Source organism: Dreissena polymorpha, chromosome 4 (assembly GCF_020536995.1).
Source record: "Dreissena polymorpha isolate Duluth1 chromosome 4, UMN_Dpol_1.0, whole genome shotgun sequence".
Lineage (NCBI taxonomy): Eukaryota > Metazoa > Mollusca > Bivalvia > Myida > Dreissenidae > Dreissena > Dreissena polymorpha.
Window position 1 is genome coordinate 110,664,055 of NC_068358.1, and position 17,758 is coordinate 110,681,812.

The following is a 17,758-nucleotide window of genomic DNA, read 5'->3' on the forward strand; positions in this document are numbered from 1 at the left end:
CGACATAGGTTTCTAGGTTTAATCATATAATCATCATGATCCCTTGACCCGGCTTGGCCGTTGGGTAAAAAAGAGGGACGTCAATAAAGAAATCCTCCTACAGTAAGGTCTGTTGTGTGCTGCTGAGAGTAATTTATCCAATGGAAGGGATTCCATTCTTTTACATTATCAATTCAGCTTTTTAAACAATGAAATTCATAAGATCAAACGATGCAATTTCTAAATTGTTACAATGCAGGTAATATTCGCTTTGTCATATTAAGTTAACCGTATGCAAACATGAATCATTGAATTGGTCCTTATTTGTGTTATAAATATTTATGACTACAAAATTGTGCCAGCCAACTCCCTTATTGGCGTCGCACTGGAGTGCGGCGACTAGTATATAATGCTTTTTTTTTCGCTTATGGGAGGATAAGTTATTTTACGGATCAATGTATATATTTTTGTTTTTAGAATATATTGCATAGTGGTGATTTTTTTGTGTAAATTAGTGTAAATAAGTACTGCATGTGTGCCTATTACATGTATTACAACATTTATTGCCAATAGTGCAAAGCTAATTGTTTAAATTAATAACTGATCACAGGGGAAAGATCACAGGGACTGGGCAAATACGCGAAACTTTCTGGTTTTGTATAAAAACAAAACATAATCAAAATATATTTAGTTTGTGGTTTTTCTAACAATAGCGCAGTCTTTTGCTGTTCGAGTTTTGGTTTACGCGTATTTTCTTCAATTTTACAAGACGAAAGCGATTACACGGTTTATTGCTTTATTGATAACCGTTACACTACAGTCACTTATTAAGGCAGTAGGTGCATAGTGAGATCGGGAATAGTCGGTCGATATCGCCGTTTTCGGAAAGCGTTTCGGCCAAAAGCGTTTTCTACGGTAAAGTCCGGAAATTATACTAAATACACAAAATAAATTTGTATTTTTTTATTTAAGAGTTAAATTTGCTTATCTCTTTAAGATTTAATAACTATACAATACAAATATAAGTTAGATTAATTAGTTTCATAAAATATTTGTGTCCATGACGTCACGGTTGTTGACATTTTCTTAGCAAAATGAAAGTGCGAAATAAAAGCGAGCGATTTGCAAAATCGAAAAAGAAGCAAACACCGATCGATAACGTTGTGTTCGATAACAATTATTCATTACCGAGCTCTGCGATGGCGATTTGTGTGAAAATGACTCACGTAAAAGCTATTCGCAATTGCTGAATGGCGTGAAAAGAGTAAGCAGAATTGGGTGGGGGATGGAAGAAGATTGATTGACTCGTTGAGCTGGAGGTTTTGCTAAACAAATTACAGTATGGTCAGTTTTGTAATCTGTGTCCCACTCCTTTGACAATATATAACATTGTTCACATCTCAATATCAGGGGAATGCCATGCTTTGACGTTCATACCAAGCTTGGAACAGGTATGCATGTCTTCATTTTTCAACCTGCCATTTCTATCAATGTTTAATCATTGTACAATTGCCATTGATCTTAGGACTTCTTACACACTTTCAGACCCCTTAAAAGTCCAAGTGTCAATCCCAGTGAATATTTGTTTATCGTGTAATATATCAGGAAACATTCCGGTGTCCATCATATTTAGTTTTCAAATTTAGTTTCGCATGTGTGTTGTTAAATCCAATTGATTGCCCATTCATGTTATTTAATAATGTAATGATGATACGAATGTAATCTATGAAAATACAGTGTGACGTCATTATTAAGTAACTACGGCCTTATTTCGTTTTCATGTTCTTATCATTTTCAATTCTCTTTTCAGCAATGAAAGTCAGTTTGGGCAGGCCGGTGAAGGTAAATAACTTCCTAAAGACTCTAAACATAACGCTATAGAAATAGAAATCTTAAGAAGATGGAGGCTCGTGATGGGAAGGCCATCAAGAAAATCTCAACTGCGTCGTCTAATTAGGCTGCCATTGATGCTTATGAGAAAGAAATGGAGTAAGTGTAAAAACTAACTTTTAATACAATGTTATTAACTATTCTGGTGCCAAATTTTAGTATTTTTTCTCATCAACTGTCTTCTTATTTCCTATTCCAGATGAACATGAAACATTTTAATAATAATTGCTTTATTAAAGGCACTGTGTTCATAGTTTGGTAAAACTACATTTTTAAAAAGATTTTTGGTTAGAACCCCAGGACAGGCATATTATGAAAAATATTTGTGATTGTTATTAAAAATATTAAAAGCATTCCAAATATTACAATTTTTAAAAATAAATTCATTACTTTTAGTAATAAATCTTATGAAGGAGCATAGGTGTATCACAATTCTGAGCTATTCATATAAATGGAGAATTCTTTCCACAAGCGATAATTTTAGTTCAACGACTTGTCATATGTATTGTGCGTGTTGTGCTGAAAATTGATTTTTCTCATAACCAACGATCATAAAAGGCGTCAGAATGAAACTTAAAGGGGAATTATAAAATTCATGAAATAAGCATTGTGTGATTAAATTTTGTATTTCAGTTCGAGGTACAGTAATGCCTGATATTACTTAGATTGCTGCTGTGCATTTGAAGACGGGTTTTAAGTTCTCAACATATGTGAAGACAACAGTGCCAATTTCTTCCGAAGCTCAGAAAGTGATTGGCATCTCTGTTGATGATCATGGCATAATGCGTGTAAATGATGGAAGTGTTGATAGTCTATCAATTAAAACTTCTCTACATGATTGTATGATGTGGCTTGCAAAGTTTCCCAGAGCCATTTTTGTTGCTCATTATGGGCGCAGGTTTGATTTTCCGATTTTGGTTAGTGCATTGCTGAACACACACTGTTTTGAAACGTTTTGTAATTGTGTAAGCAGTTTTGTTTACTCTTTGCCGGTTTTCAAAAATCGTATCCTGGATAGTCACACAAACAGGAAGATATAGTGAACGTGTTCTCCAGGCAACTTGCAAGGCCCACAGTGCTCCTGATGATGTTGAAGCACTGGGATCTTTGCTTAAAACATGTAAAATTACTGACAATATGGCCCACATCTTTACTGTTACTGCAATCCATAATTCATTTTGTTTAAGTCGTGAAAAGCCTTAAAGGCAAAGAACATTAGATTGTTAGAAGTGCTGTTGCATAGAGGAACTCTAAAGCGAACAACAGCTAAAAACATTGCGGGATATGGACTGACCTTGTGTCATTTGAAAGCCATAATTTCTAGTTCCGGAGAGGATGACTTTATGGATACTTTCATTGCTAAGAACAATGAGGTACTACCAAAAGTCACAAACGCACAAAAATATTTTATCTGAAGTGGTCCCTAAAATCGGTCAGTTTTTCAGTGACGAAAAGTCACGGAACGAGATAATATGGCTTTCAAATGACACGCGGTCAGTCAAAATCATGCAATGACTTTATACTGATACTGAATTATGTACATCTAGTTGTCATTTATCTGGCTGTTTTTATTAAAATATAAGTTGTATATTATTGTGCTACATGTTTAAAGAAACATGATAACTTGTACATCTTTATGCTACGTAATATTGGGACAACTTTGTCATTTTGTGGTGAACTGCGCCTGTATTCATATGTTGCCTTTTGACTTTAGGTGACCTTAAGATTGAAGTATTAGCTCGGCTGTTTTCGGAGAAAACTCCGAGGTATTGTCATAGCCTCTTCGTCGTCCGGCGTCCGACGTCCGCCGTCGTGCTCAAACCTTTACATTGGCTCAAACATCATATTGCTTCCACCTACAACTTTGAAACTTCATATGTACATGCACCTTGATGAGTTCTGCATGTCACTCCCATTTTTGGATCACTAGGTCAAAGGTAAAGGTCACTGTGACCTCTAATATAAAACTTTCACTTTGCCTCTAACATCATAGTGCTTCCACCTACAACTTTGAAACTTCATATGTACATGCACCTTGATGAGTTCTACACACCACACCCTTTTTTTGGTCACTAAGTCAAAGGTCAAGGTCACTGTGACCTCTAAAATAAAACTTAAACTTTGCCTCTAACATCACAGTACTTCTACCTACAACTTTGAAACTTCATATGGGGATGCAACTTGATGAGTTTTACATGCCACACCCATTTTGGGTCACTAGGTCACAGGTCAAGGTCACCGTGACCTCTAAAAAAGAAAACAATTCTGACAAGCTTTTGCAGCCGAGCGTGTCACCCATTATGCGGTGCTCTTGTTAATGTATTATCATATCAATATTGATTTAAAGTTAGCTAAATTTCTTCACATCTCATGGTTTATAACTGTAGCTGTTAATAAGCAACTAGAAAACCACCAAAAAGAAGTGATATACAAATTTATACTTAAATTCATTGCGTGAAAATGAATTGGGGTAGGCATACTCAAGTAAAATTTTTTTAAGATAGGAACGGTAAAACTTCCTGAAATTCATTCAGTGCGTAGAAAATATGTTGTGTTAAATAAATATGTACAATATATGCATATTATCACATTATAAGTGACATAAAACGTAATTAAAGTTTCTTGTAACTGAACCATTTGTTGTCGTTTTTGCCATTTGATAAGTGCATATAATATTGGACATCAAAGGCACAACTCTCTTTCAATGACACTTTTTAAATTCTGTATCTACTAACAAAATCCAGTCGAGTACGTTTATGAAGTTAATTGTCAAAATATTTGTATATCCCATTACAAAAAAAACTATATTTTTTGTATATAGGGTAAATCCATAGAAAACTCCCAACCGAGTCAAGGGGTAGGTGTATTCAACCAAGTATAACAAGTTAACCGGCTGGTAAAAAGTTTTAAAATTTTGCAATTAGTTGTGATCTAGAATTTACTATGTGGAAATAATAACAAAGAGTGTTCCTTGAAAAGTACCCATTAGGCTCCCACTACCTTAATAAATTAGTTAGAAAGTGATTTTTTAAGCGGTTCCGTAGTGTAGTGGTTACACGCTCGCTTCACATGTGAGAGGTCCAAGGTTCGAGCCCCAGTAGAATCAAATTATTTTATTTGTGTTCTATGTTAAGTTTTTGTTTTGATGTAGACATTAAGTTTAATACATATGCTGTTTTATTTTAACCATTTTTTGTTTTTATTATGTCCATGAAATATATGTGTGAGAGGGTGGGGTGGGGGGGGGTGGTTCGTAAACACATTAAAACCTTCTTTGTTCCACTATCCTAGCAACCACCTAGTAACTAATAAAGGCGCTCGAAGCGCGACACGTATTATTAATTGTAATAATGAGTCTTGATAAAGGAAGCAGCCGCTTATCAATGAGGAGCACCATCACAGCACTCCAGTCTCATTACTATCAAGTCCACCTACAGGTTTTGTTAAGAACCACATATAGAAGGCCGCAGGCCTGACCCGTATCTTGCCAGTGGTATGGACCCTTTGGTATGGACATTTAACCCCGCTCACTATCCAGCGATTAAACTACCGGGTTTACATTTAAACCGACTATTAATAGATTATTAATATCTTAGTTAGAAGGTGATTTTTCAAGCGGCTCCGTAGTGAAGTGGTTACACGCTCGCCTCACATGTAAGAGGCCCAAGATTCGAGCCCCAGTAGAATCAAATTATTTTATTTGTGTTCTATGTTAACTTTATGTTTAGATGTAGACATTTTAGTTTAAATAAATGTGCTGTTTTATTGTAACCATTTTTTTGTTTTTTGTATGCCCATGAAATATATGTGTGATAGGGTGTGGGTGTGGGTGGGGGGGTATATATATTTGGGGGTTATAACACAACATCATAGATAATGGTTATTTGGGGGTTATAACACACAATCATAGATAATGGTTATATCAGTATCTTTTTCTATTTTGTTTAAAATAATCGGCCAATATATTAATATTTACAGTAGAAAACAATCGGTCCATGTAACTTCATTGAGTGCCTTTTACACTGAAATTCCCGACGCCCTTTGATGCTTTGCATCAATACTTATCTTGTAGTATATAATTTGGTGACCACGTGATGTATTTCGGGGTTCCGATAATGAGTATATGCTGACGTCACACATTTCAGGGCGTGGCCGAGAAATGGGGTTGGGTAGAGGATCTGGACTAAATACTGGATTCGACGATGAAGGTAATTAAGGTTGCGTTGTTTAGGAACAGTTACAATGTTTCCTGGTGTGTCTATAATGTTAAGTGGAACAGTTCCAAATAAATGTTTGATGTGCAAAGAGTGTTTCGTTTGTTCATTAGTTTTTAAGAAGCCTTTATTTAACAATCAGCAAACAGTATTTAGCGCATTTGCTTATGACGTTATAATTAGCAAGCCAACCTCGTACAACATATTCATCCCCGCTTAAAATACAGAGTTGTAGCGATTAAATCGTATTACTTATATTTCTTTAACAAATATGGCGTGGAGGTATGATAAACATAACGACTCGTTACTACCCATCATAATAACTCAGACCCGGTACAAATAAACAACCGGTTCGACTAGCCTCGTCGTTATTTCAGTATATGCCGAACCTGATATATTAACGATATGAAAGAAACCTGTGATTCACTATTTAGCAGTTGGACATTCCCTCTTTAGCACTCATTTGCGTTACAATAGTAAATAACTATATTCTTGATTCACTTTTTTCCAATTATTGTGAACTGGTTTATTTACTGTCGTCGATAAACAAAACGATTGATTTTAGTATATTTCAATAGTGTTATTTGGCTTATTTATATATAATGTTAACTTCCTTCTTAGAATCGTTGACAGTTTAATTTGAAGAATGGAACATTGTCTTTTTTTCAATTCGTAGCAGGTTAATTTAAAACTTCAAAATATACACTAAGAAAAAGATTCGAAATTAAAGTCGAAATGTGTATTTAGAATACAACTCTCAAGATATGTTTTAGAAATTAACATTGAGAACCTGTCTGACAACGACATCACTCGCCAAATGTTAGAGTGGGAAGTCATGCGCGGTGAGTTTGAATGTATATGCATATCTGTAAAGCAAGACTATATCTAACGCACGTAGAATTCCATATAAATATATCTTTTTAATTTATGTGTTCTTTATTTAAAACATTAATCTTAATGAAATAATATATTTCATTTGGATTTACACCTTTTATGTAACACTATAATTGATAGCATATCAGTCGAATACTAGTTCTAAGAGAGCATATATTGACATGAATGCCGTGATTTTTCAGCAAAGGTAATGGTTAACGCGCTTATATATCGCTTTATCAGAGAGGTGTTTATATACTTACATCAGGTTGAACGTGAGTTAAGCTGATGCTCGTTCATGAGACGAATTTGTTTGTTTTACAGCCCAATCCAATCCACTGAAAAAGGACCCTAACGGGACGACCACGTTGCTCATCGTCGACACTTCCGGTAGCATGGCTGGAGACGCAATGATTCAGACGGAGCAATTCCTCGACACTTTTATGGCTGGTAAAATAATCGGATAGGAAATGAGAACTTGTACGGGGTCCATGTTGACGCGCAAGTGTTAATTTGTTTGTGCTTTGTGGTTGTTAGGAGTGCTGTCTATCGTTTTTGGCTGGTTCGGATATTGCAAATGATTTAAGAACATCAATACGTAAACATTGTTGACCCTTTTGTGTCTATGGTTGAAAATAGTATGACTAATGAGATCAAGGAATCTTTATAAAAAAAGAACACGTTATCTTCCGCACCGTTTGTATTCTATCTGGACAAAGAGAAAATACATATAAAATTTATCCCTATTTTCTGCTTATTCACACCGGTCCTGGAATGGCGCCTATATAATCATCGTTCTAACAACTGTAGCCGTTATGCATATCATTTTGATGGCGTTTCTATGATATTAGTGCTTTTCAATTTTAAACTTCACTAAATTTGCAGGTCTTGAACATCAGCAGAAAAACCTGAACATGCAGGAAAATGTTGCCGTTATTACCGTGGGGACATCTGTTGAGGTTAAACAACATCTGACGAACAACTATCCTAAAATACGAGAGGCACTACGTAATTGTTGTTGTGTTGCTTATTTGTTTTATCCATACCAAAGAAGACACCTCATACGGTACAAAATATCAACATAAACGAACGAAATTATGAACGAATTGATATTAATTCAAATCGATTAATCGTACAGTGACGTGTACACAAACGCTCAACAAAATTGTAAATAGTATAATACTGGAAAATGTTTCTCTGTATGTCAAACTGTCCGTTCGTCTTTTGATTCCGCGGCATAGCTCGTCAAATATACGAGCTATCAACATGATTGGTATAAGGTTTTTATACTTTAATGGATGGCATGCAGTGCAAAAAAGAGCAATAACTATTGTTTCAAATGTTAAAAATTGATTGCCCTTTTATTTCATATTCAAGGTCGCCGTGGCGTAGTGGATATGGTATCTGCCTGACTCCCGGGAGGTTATGGGTTCGAACCCTACTGTGCGGGCGATCTTTATATCTCCCAAAAAGAAACCAGATACTGGTTCAGCCCAGGAAACGCACTCAAAAGTGTTTCAATAAGCCATAGGCTTTCGATGAAATCGAGTTAAAATAAATAGGTTTAAACTACTTAATCTTTTATTTTGGACCGACGTTAATCTTGAAAACTTAAACAGGTATCGACATTTAACCTCGACTAGACTTTTTATTCGGGTATTTTTTTTAAATTATTTATGTTTGTAGCTTAAATGCAGACCTAGCATGTGATCGCATTTTGGATGTGATTGCATGTTGGATCTTCTTATCAATTAATCCTATAAATCTGCATGCTCACAATCTCCGGCTAAATATTTCCCTTCAATGGTTGATGGTCGTTTGGTCGGCTCCTCAACAACGGCACTTTGGTGACTGTAAGATGCGGAATCTCTTATGCTTGTTTTTTGTGTCTATTGTATTTACTGTCTGCAATCGAAAACAGGTTGATTACGTTGTGGTTTTTACCTACAGATTGCCTTTGTGCGGAAGGTCCGAGCAAACTCCATTTCGGTCTTATGTTGCCGATGAGCATAGTCCAACAGGCAGAAAATGGAGGTAAATATGCAAACTTAGTATCTGTAGTTGATCAAAATATTTTTCAAACTTAACGTGTTTTTGTCAACTCATGGTTAATTAAAAACACAACGCACAATACCTACCATCAACTGTGTCCAGTTTGTTTATAATTGCGAAATGGTCATGAACATAGATCCAATAAATTTTAAATATGGATTTAAAAAAATCCATTCAATGAAGATTAAAATTAATTACCTCTTGATGTGGTGATCTTAACGTTATGTAACTGGGTTGTCATTTACAAAGCAAATGTCATCAGATTGTGATGACAACAACTGATATAATAGATGTACCAAAGCACATATGTACTTCTCTTCTCTCAGTGACACAAGCAGCACTTACGTAAAGTTTGAACCAAACAAGCTGATATTAAATGTTTCCAAAAACAAACAATACGTCTAATCCGTTAATTGGATGATTACAACAAAAAAACAATATCATCGTTTGTTACTGATGACAGTAACTAACCTTTGTGTTTGGTTCTAAGGTATAAAGGATTTCGGTGGTCATGCAGCCGCACCTCGAGTGATCCTGATTTCGGACGGTCGAATAACCGGACAAACAGACGGCCCTAATTTTCCAGATGAACGGGAGAAAATGGCTGTATGAGCAGTTTAACATTTTGGAAGATTTTTTACATGTCGTTATCAATACCTTTACCTAAACTAATATTTTGTTTATTTTTTTCAATTTGTTGAGACACCTTTCGGTAATGCGTAGGGTACAGATGGGTATTTAATTGTTTAAAACAATATTTCTCAACCATCTTGAAATACAGGCAAAACTATAATACGTAATATAATTCCAGAATTACTTATAGCGACTGAACTGACTACCAAAACGATTTACAGATTCATGGAAAAACTATCTTATATTGTTTCTGTTTTACTTTTGGCTTTACCATTCCAGAGAGTCTGTTACAAATTCCAGTCATACTTTTAGTTATTCGTGATCAGCTTCAGATATGGTAGTGCTACGTATGATGATATGATTTTACACTGTATGTATCTTCTTCATGACTAATTTACTAGCTTCAAAACGTCACCTTTGAGTCGTTGAATATGATGATCCAGATGACACTGACCCAGGTATTCTGTATTCCAGTGGGACAGAGTGACAACGTGAGTACACTTTCTGCATAGGTCTTACGTAATCTGTCCATTATAGTAAAGCAGTGTCATTCAGTTAGAACCATATAGAAGCACGAAACTATAGAAATGTTTTAAGTAGATAAATTGAAATCATTTACATGTCTACTAAGACAATTGTTCATTTATTCACAACATTCAACCCCGTCAATGACGTTTTATGTTGTTTAACGGTTTACTTGGCTGGGGTTATTATTTTTTTAAACACGCATTTGACGACTTTGAAAGCCTCGCGTTGCAGAATTAAAATCAGACAGTCAAAATTTTGTAGTTATATTTGTTGTTAAACTGTTTACTTGGCTGACATAATTATTTTCTTAAACACGCATTTGACGACTTTGAAAGCCTCGCGGTGCAGAATTAAAATCAGGCATAGTCACAATTTTTTAGTTAACTTTCGTATGAAGCAAGCATTACATGTTTTAGACATAAAGTTCAGTTACACATTTATAATGACGTGCTGTATTAAATGTAATATGTTGCTTGGCTTTTCTTTAAATTGATTTTGTTTTGTTAAAGGTGTAATTTTTACTGTATAAAATACAAATCAGCACGTTGCAGTTTCACATATAGAAATAGAGTTCAGCCTTCACTCAAAACCCGTGTGGCTTTGTTCTAGGGATTCCTGGAATTCATTTCTAGCACTACTGGAGGAAAAACGATGGACAGAAATTGTGCCCGAGTCCTCAGCCGATACCATATCTACCATGTAAGTGTTCCGTTTAAATTACATTTCTTTAAACAGACAAATTACAACAAAACAACATGTGAACATATGGATAATTCATAGAACAAGCATACACTCGTCTGGAGAGGATGTAAATGAATGGTTAAACATGATTATAAGTAGTTTTAATTGTTATTGATTTCTTAACAAATTGGCATTGTATATTCACTTTGTTATATAAATTATTATCGTATTGGGGTTATTTGATAGTAAACTAGCAAATGTTTTCAATGTTAACCATGTGCATTAGTATCTTTTTATTTACTTCTAACAAAACTCTGTGTATTGCGAACATATGACAAAAATGATATTACTTTTCAAATTTATTGGATAACATTTCTGTCATCGGCTTTTTGAATTCCACCTTTAAACCTTTGATAATATGATTTTAACACTATTACACGCCAGATTAAACAATCAAAATTTGATATCCCATTTATACGTTGAGAACATCGAAATTACATCGCCTTAGAAACTTCGCTGAAGCATTCTTCATGAATTTCGCTCTTGAGGAATGCATTTATTAACCATGTTAAAGGATATCTTTGTGTTTTATTGCTGCATTAGACCATGAAAACCATTTACGATTGCGGTTAATGATTGTTGTAAAAAGATGCGAGTCCATCGGAATTTATCGATACTTTCTGGCTACAAAGGTGCTAATTCTTAATGTTAATTGCCTTTCCATTAATGTTTCTGAAAATTAGTTTATAATTCATGTTGTCAACGCCATAAATACAGTTTGAGTTGGGATATCTGTGTCAGAAAAAAACTATTACAACTGTAAATCATATAATATTCTGCTGGTTCCGTTTCGATAAATCCAAATAGATTTTGGAAATCCGATTGACCGCTCTTCGACGCTTTCTTTAACAGACGGTGGTGGCCTCCCTCAAACAGCACCAGACGGAACCGACGACAGACTCTATCCGGCATCAACTGGTCACCGTGGCCCAGACCTACGACGAAGACGACGTTGTCAGTAACTTAGTTTAACAGATTCATTTTTAAATGTTATAAATATAAATGTATGTCGGAAATTGTGAGTTCTGTACGGCCCAAGCAGAATATTCCTTTAATGAAACACAGCATTAAACAAAAACCGCACAAACTTTAAACTAAAACCATCAAAATATTTGAAATACTTCAAAACAATTACATGAAACAAACACAAACGATACCAAAGCCATTGAAAATGAAATAACATCAACAAAACAAGTATAAGAAGGAATTTATCATACACATCTCAATTGAATAATACTACGAGCACTTGCACAGCACAGCATGTTGAACACAATTAAAAAAATACTTCGCAAACATCGAAAAACGTAGAAGTGAACAAAACCTGTTCACAAATTGGTAGTCAATGGCGAAGATATAACAAACAGAACTCAAATACTAGGAGAACAACGTTTATTTTTCGAAACCCTCTATAAACGAAAACATGTTCAAAATAATACCCTTTTAAAAATACACATAATGCTTTAAATCAAGAGGAAAAACTACTGGGCGACGGATTACTTAATGAATATGAATGTGGATTGGCACTAAAAGAAATGCAAAATAACAAAAGTCCAGGATCTGATGGCATCACAATCGAATTTTATAAAACATTCTGTAATTATATTAAACCACATTTAATTGATTCACTTAACTTTTCATTTAACAACGAAAACTTAACTTCGCTACAAAAACAAGGTATAATATCACTCATTCCAAAACCTGAAAAAAACTTAGAATCCTTGTCAAACTGGCGCCCGATGAGTTTTCTGAACAATGATCATAAAATAGCAACTAAAAGTAAAACAAATAGAATTAAAAAAAATATTACAATCAATCATTTCATGATCTCAATCTGGTTTCAGTAAAGGACGTTACATTGGTGAAAACGTTCGTCTTATACAATAATGCATAAACTATTTCAACAATTCAAATAATTCTGGTGTTATATTCTTTGCAGACTTTGAAAAGGCATTCGATTCACTTGATCATTCGTTTATGTTCTCTTGCTTAGAAAATATGAATTTCGGTAAAAATCTAATTAAATGGGTTGAACTATTTTATACCGATATTAACAGTATAATTATTAACAATGGCTTTTTCTCAAATAGTTTTAACATCGAACGAGGGGTAAGACAAGGATGTCCACTTTCATCCTCGCTATGTTTTATACGCATCGAGTATCTTTCACACTATTTCCAATCAAAAAAACATAATAAGGGAATATCGCGAGAACCGGACGAAGAAATTAAACAGTCCCTATTTGCTGACGATGCAACTTATTTTTTAAATGACAGTAGTGACTCATTCATTAAAGCGGGTATATACGATCTTGTCAAATATTTAGTGTTTAATATAAAATGTGTAAAAAACTTATTATACATATATTTCAATATAAACTAAAATAAAAGTTAAGAAGAACATGTGTTGAAAAATGCGAAATTAGCCATATATTTAATTCTGAAATCGAAAAAGGCTGTACAGCCGAAATCGCCAGCATGTATATAATGCATGTACGATGTGAATCTAATTTTAGTTAAACGGTTCATTTTAAATTCCTGCAGCGATATCGATTCATACGACACACGAACACTTACTAAAAAGACGAATGCATCGGTTATTGTAGGAAAATATGTACGAATTATCTTCGCCACAATCGGCTCGGGGCGCTAATTTGCATTTGCTGCATTTTATGAAATTCGTTTTAAATATATAATTTTTCTTGCATATTGTGTGTTATGATAACATATTTGTATCAATATTTTACAATTTAACACACATAAAAATCGTATATACCCGCTTTAATGAATCGCTTACCCTTTTTGGAATGGCATCGTGTCTGAAACTAAACAAAAGTAAATGCACTGTGCTACGAGCAGGTAAATTTAAACAAAGTAATATTCATCTTAAAAAAGAAAAGAAATTCAACTGGACATCAGATGAAGCAACAACGTTAGGAATAACCTTTACAAACAATGAAAATGAAACAATTCTAAAAACATATAGCCAAAATTAAAAAAAAAAAACTTGTTTAAAAACATGGCAGCATCGTAAACTTACACTAATCGGAAAAATCACCATGTTGGAAACGTTTGCACTCCCTAAATTGATGTATACACGAACAGTTCTCCCAAACCCACCAAATGATATTATTGAAGATATAAAATCAGAAATATTTAATTTCATATGGGACGGTAAACCTGATAAAATTTAGCGAACTCAATTGATTCAATCAGTAGAATATGGAGGTATCAGACTAACGGATATAGATTCATTCCTGAATGCAATCAAATGCAGTTGGGTTAAAAGATATTTAGATAATACCAATACGAGTAAATGGAAATTATTCTACCAGAAAATACTTAAAACATATGGTGACTGCTTACTTTTGAATGTAATATCGACAATAATATCGTAGATGAATTTCAACCCAAAACATATTTCTATCGAATGTTCTATCAGCATGGTGTAAAGTTACTCATAATTTAGAAACCAAAATAAACAGTAAAATCATTTTATGGAACAATAAAGACATAACTACTAACAATAACGTTTTTCTATAAACATTGGTTCGAACGAAACATAAAATATGTAGATCAATTGTACTACTAAAGAATAAACGACTTCTATTCTTTTGATTACTTATGCTACATATTCGGAATACCTACAAGTAACTTCCTGATGTACTACACATTGATCAAAAGTATACTCGTACATATTAAAGTTGTTACAAAAAACATACCATGTACTCAAAAAACATTAGTAGAAAATATAATTGCAAACCAAAACAAAACGAACAAAATATTTTACACACTTCAAATTAAAAATCCAGCCGAAATCTCTAAAGCTCAAACTAAATGGCAAAACCTTCTTGGTGAAAAATAATTTGATAAGAAACAAATATTTGACATGCAATATAAATCAACTACTGATAGCACACTGAGAAATTTTCAATATAAATACATCCGGAGAATCATAGCTACAAATATATCTATTTTTAAGTGCAACCTATCCAACACAAATCTATGTGATATGTGTAGAGAACATATTAAAACAATAGAACACCTTTTCTGGGAGTGTAAACATATTCAATATCTATGGAATCAATAGACAACTTTTCTAGAAAACAACAATTAAATGTTAAACTATCTCTCTTCAACATCAGTTTAGGGATAAAAACCTTCAAAATACAAGATGTTAATAACGTTGTGAATTACATAATTATATTAATGAAATATATTATACTCAGCATGAAATACAGAAAACAAACACCTACAATGAACTGTTTTATCAATTATTTAAAACTGAAGATTCAAATTGAAAAAGAAATAACCCTAAACAATGAAAAACTTCATATATTTGAACAAACATGGAAGCACGTTAAACTTTCAAAAAAAGTCCAGTATGCTTTTTACCCCTTAAATGCAACTCATCCTTATTCATAACTAGTATGTGCTATTTTTCTTATTTTTTAAACACCTATCACAAACGACCAAACAAACAATGCATATTAACCTTTTTTTGATCAAAAGGAAACCACAAGGTCAAAAAAGTATATATTAGCATACCTTGTATAACATGTTTGAACATTATTGCTGATAAATGGTATCACTCTGTTTTGTGATCATATATCATGTGCATGCATAAATTGTATGTCTTATAATGAATAAAAAAAAGAATATTGCTTTTCCAATTAAGGTACTTTAGTGTAAAAAAATGTATTGAGTAAACATTAAAAACATGTTTTTAAAACTCTCCAATTAATTGTGATGTAGTGGGAAAATTACTTTTAAGATAAAAAATGTAACACATACTTTCGATTTAATGTTCGTTTTATCACATACGTCAATGTGTATAATTCTTATGATGCTGTTCATAAAAGTGTTTACGTTAAATAGCACGTGAAAATCCACGCATAACTAAAATATTGAATGCTTATAAAATATGGTCATTTTTCAGGCTGAGGTATTATATCTGTGGCGCCAACCGGAACCGGATATTCAAGGTCGCAATCAGCGACTCGCGCAACAGGAAGAGAAATCGAGCCGTCGAAGACAGGGTGGTAAGCGGAAATATGTAATATGTGTTTTAAAGAAGATCATTAAAGATTTGTTCATTTGTTCCACAAATAACATCTTCATCATTATACGTAACATTTTTCATTTTACAACGTTATAAATACTTTATAACAAAGACCGAAATGTGATATTTTAACAGTGCATTTTTTTAATATTATGGTTTATATGTAAGTGACATTCAGTGACGTGATATCGGCGTAGTAAGTTTAGGGTGGGCTATTTTCGTATTGTTTTATTCTTATTTCCAAGATTGTGTTTAGTAATTTAACAAACTTATTATAATGTTATATTTTAATAATAATTATTGTATAATGCTAAAACATTTTAAAAGTAGGATGATGAAGTATCAAAACGAAAATCACGAACGAAAAAAAAATCAAAATAAAAATTCCCTTTTAATTGCTGGTACACTTGTTTACAGGAGGTCACGTTGGTCAGGGGCGTGGAGGTGGGGTGCCGGGCATGGGTGGCTTTGGTGGACAAAATCCGGGCATGGGCGGTCTACTACCTGGTATGGGACCTCGTGGGCGTGGGTTAGGCGGGTTTCCGCAAGTCGGGCGCGGACGTGAAACCGGGCAAGGTGGCTCCGGAACGGGTCACAGAGACTTTAGAGCCGGGGGCCAATTTGAGGATTCGCACTTGTGATATGTAATTCGTATTAAATGTGTTAATAAGTTTTTTATTGATGACTGCAGATAATGAAACTCCACAGAACGTGTCGAAAAAGGCGAGAAACACCAAAAAGAAGAGTCAAACATAGCGATGTTAGTTTTTCAACTTAAATATCGACGCACACAAATTCACGTTTAAGCATACGGAATATATCTTTGCATATAATGGTTATGATTGATTTGGAATAGCAAAAGCAGAGATTGTTGCCTACCCTTGCTATCTAGTGGTGAAGTATAAATGTTTATTTCATGCTTTGTGGTGGATGAGTGAAAACTACAAGGGAATGCATCTTGGGGTTTTTTAACTCAAGACCAGACAGATGATAGTTTAATCATTAATTTTTGGTTATATCGAAGTAATGATTATATATATTTGATTAGAATTTTAAATCAAGGAAAACACCCTATACTGTATATAGAGAATACTAGGTTAGCGTTGAATCACAGGAGTTTGAAATTCTATCAATATAGCTAATCTAATGGCTCAATAAAAAAGAATTACATCCCCTATATAGTATAAAGACTACAGGAATGCAACGCAGCAGACCCCGGACCCGCCCATTTTCCAGTAAACAAGGGAAATTACTGGAAAACAGGGTACCCTACATCGACTCATGGTATAATAATCAAAAGGCCGGTGAAAGAAACTAGGAACACTGCTTACCGTGAACTACCTTTCTCATAATTCACAATTATTCAACACTTTCCGCTCATCGTCAATTCCATTGCGTGCTGTTGTTGTTTTTTAGGCTAGATTGCACTCTACCCGTACGCAGTTGTTTACCACTATCGACAAAGCGGGGGTTTGGGGGCGGTAGCTCCCGATACTAAGGAAATATATAGGATAAAAAAGATTATTAGGTATTGCGTTAGGTGTTAGGTATTGGGCGCTTAGCAACGATACAATTATACGCTTTTCCATTCTTTTTTACGTACCGGTAACGTGCAATCGTCCCGTTTTTATTCACTGCGAAACTGCCATGTTCTTTCACTTCGATAACAAAAACAACAAGAAATATATTCTTTATTTTATATGTTATAATAAATATTCCTATAAATTAAAAGAATGTGTTTGTTTTTATTTGTCAGTTAATTAAAATGTTTATTTTATTTGAAGATGTTG

At 34.0% G+C, this 17,758-nt stretch overlaps 1 protein-coding gene and 1 long non-coding RNA gene across 2 annotated transcripts in view; both read left to right on the plus strand.

Annotated features, from left to right (window-relative positions):
* The window catches only part of LOC127876657 (uncharacterized), a 50,164-nt gene extending 33,145 nt beyond the window's left edge, over positions 1–17,019 (plus strand). Inside the window, exons 32-42 of the mRNA XM_052421994.1 lie at positions 6,015–6,077; positions 6,857–6,925; positions 7,281–7,406; positions 7,842–7,964; positions 8,907–8,990; positions 9,499–9,614; positions 10,043–10,132; positions 10,779–10,868; positions 11,763–11,864; positions 15,846–15,948; positions 16,386–17,019. Coding sequence (XP_052277954.1) covers positions 6,015–6,077; positions 6,857–6,925; positions 7,281–7,406; positions 7,842–7,964; positions 8,907–8,990; positions 9,499–9,614; positions 10,043–10,132; positions 10,779–10,868; positions 11,763–11,864; positions 15,846–15,948; positions 16,386–16,609 — 1,190 coding nt within the window. The 3' untranslated portion in view covers positions 16,610–17,019. The remainder of the gene's footprint in view (positions 1–6,014; positions 6,078–6,856; positions 6,926–7,280; positions 7,407–7,841; positions 7,965–8,906; positions 8,991–9,498; positions 9,615–10,042; positions 10,133–10,778; positions 10,869–11,762; positions 11,865–15,845; positions 15,949–16,385) is intronic.
* On the plus strand, positions 1,822–3,459 carry LOC127876658 (uncharacterized). Its single transcript, XR_008048006.1, has 2 exons — positions 1,822–1,968; positions 2,503–3,459. It is a non-coding gene; the product is annotated as an uncharacterized LOC127876658 (long non-coding RNA).
* Positions 17,020–17,758: the final 739 nt, after the last annotated feature.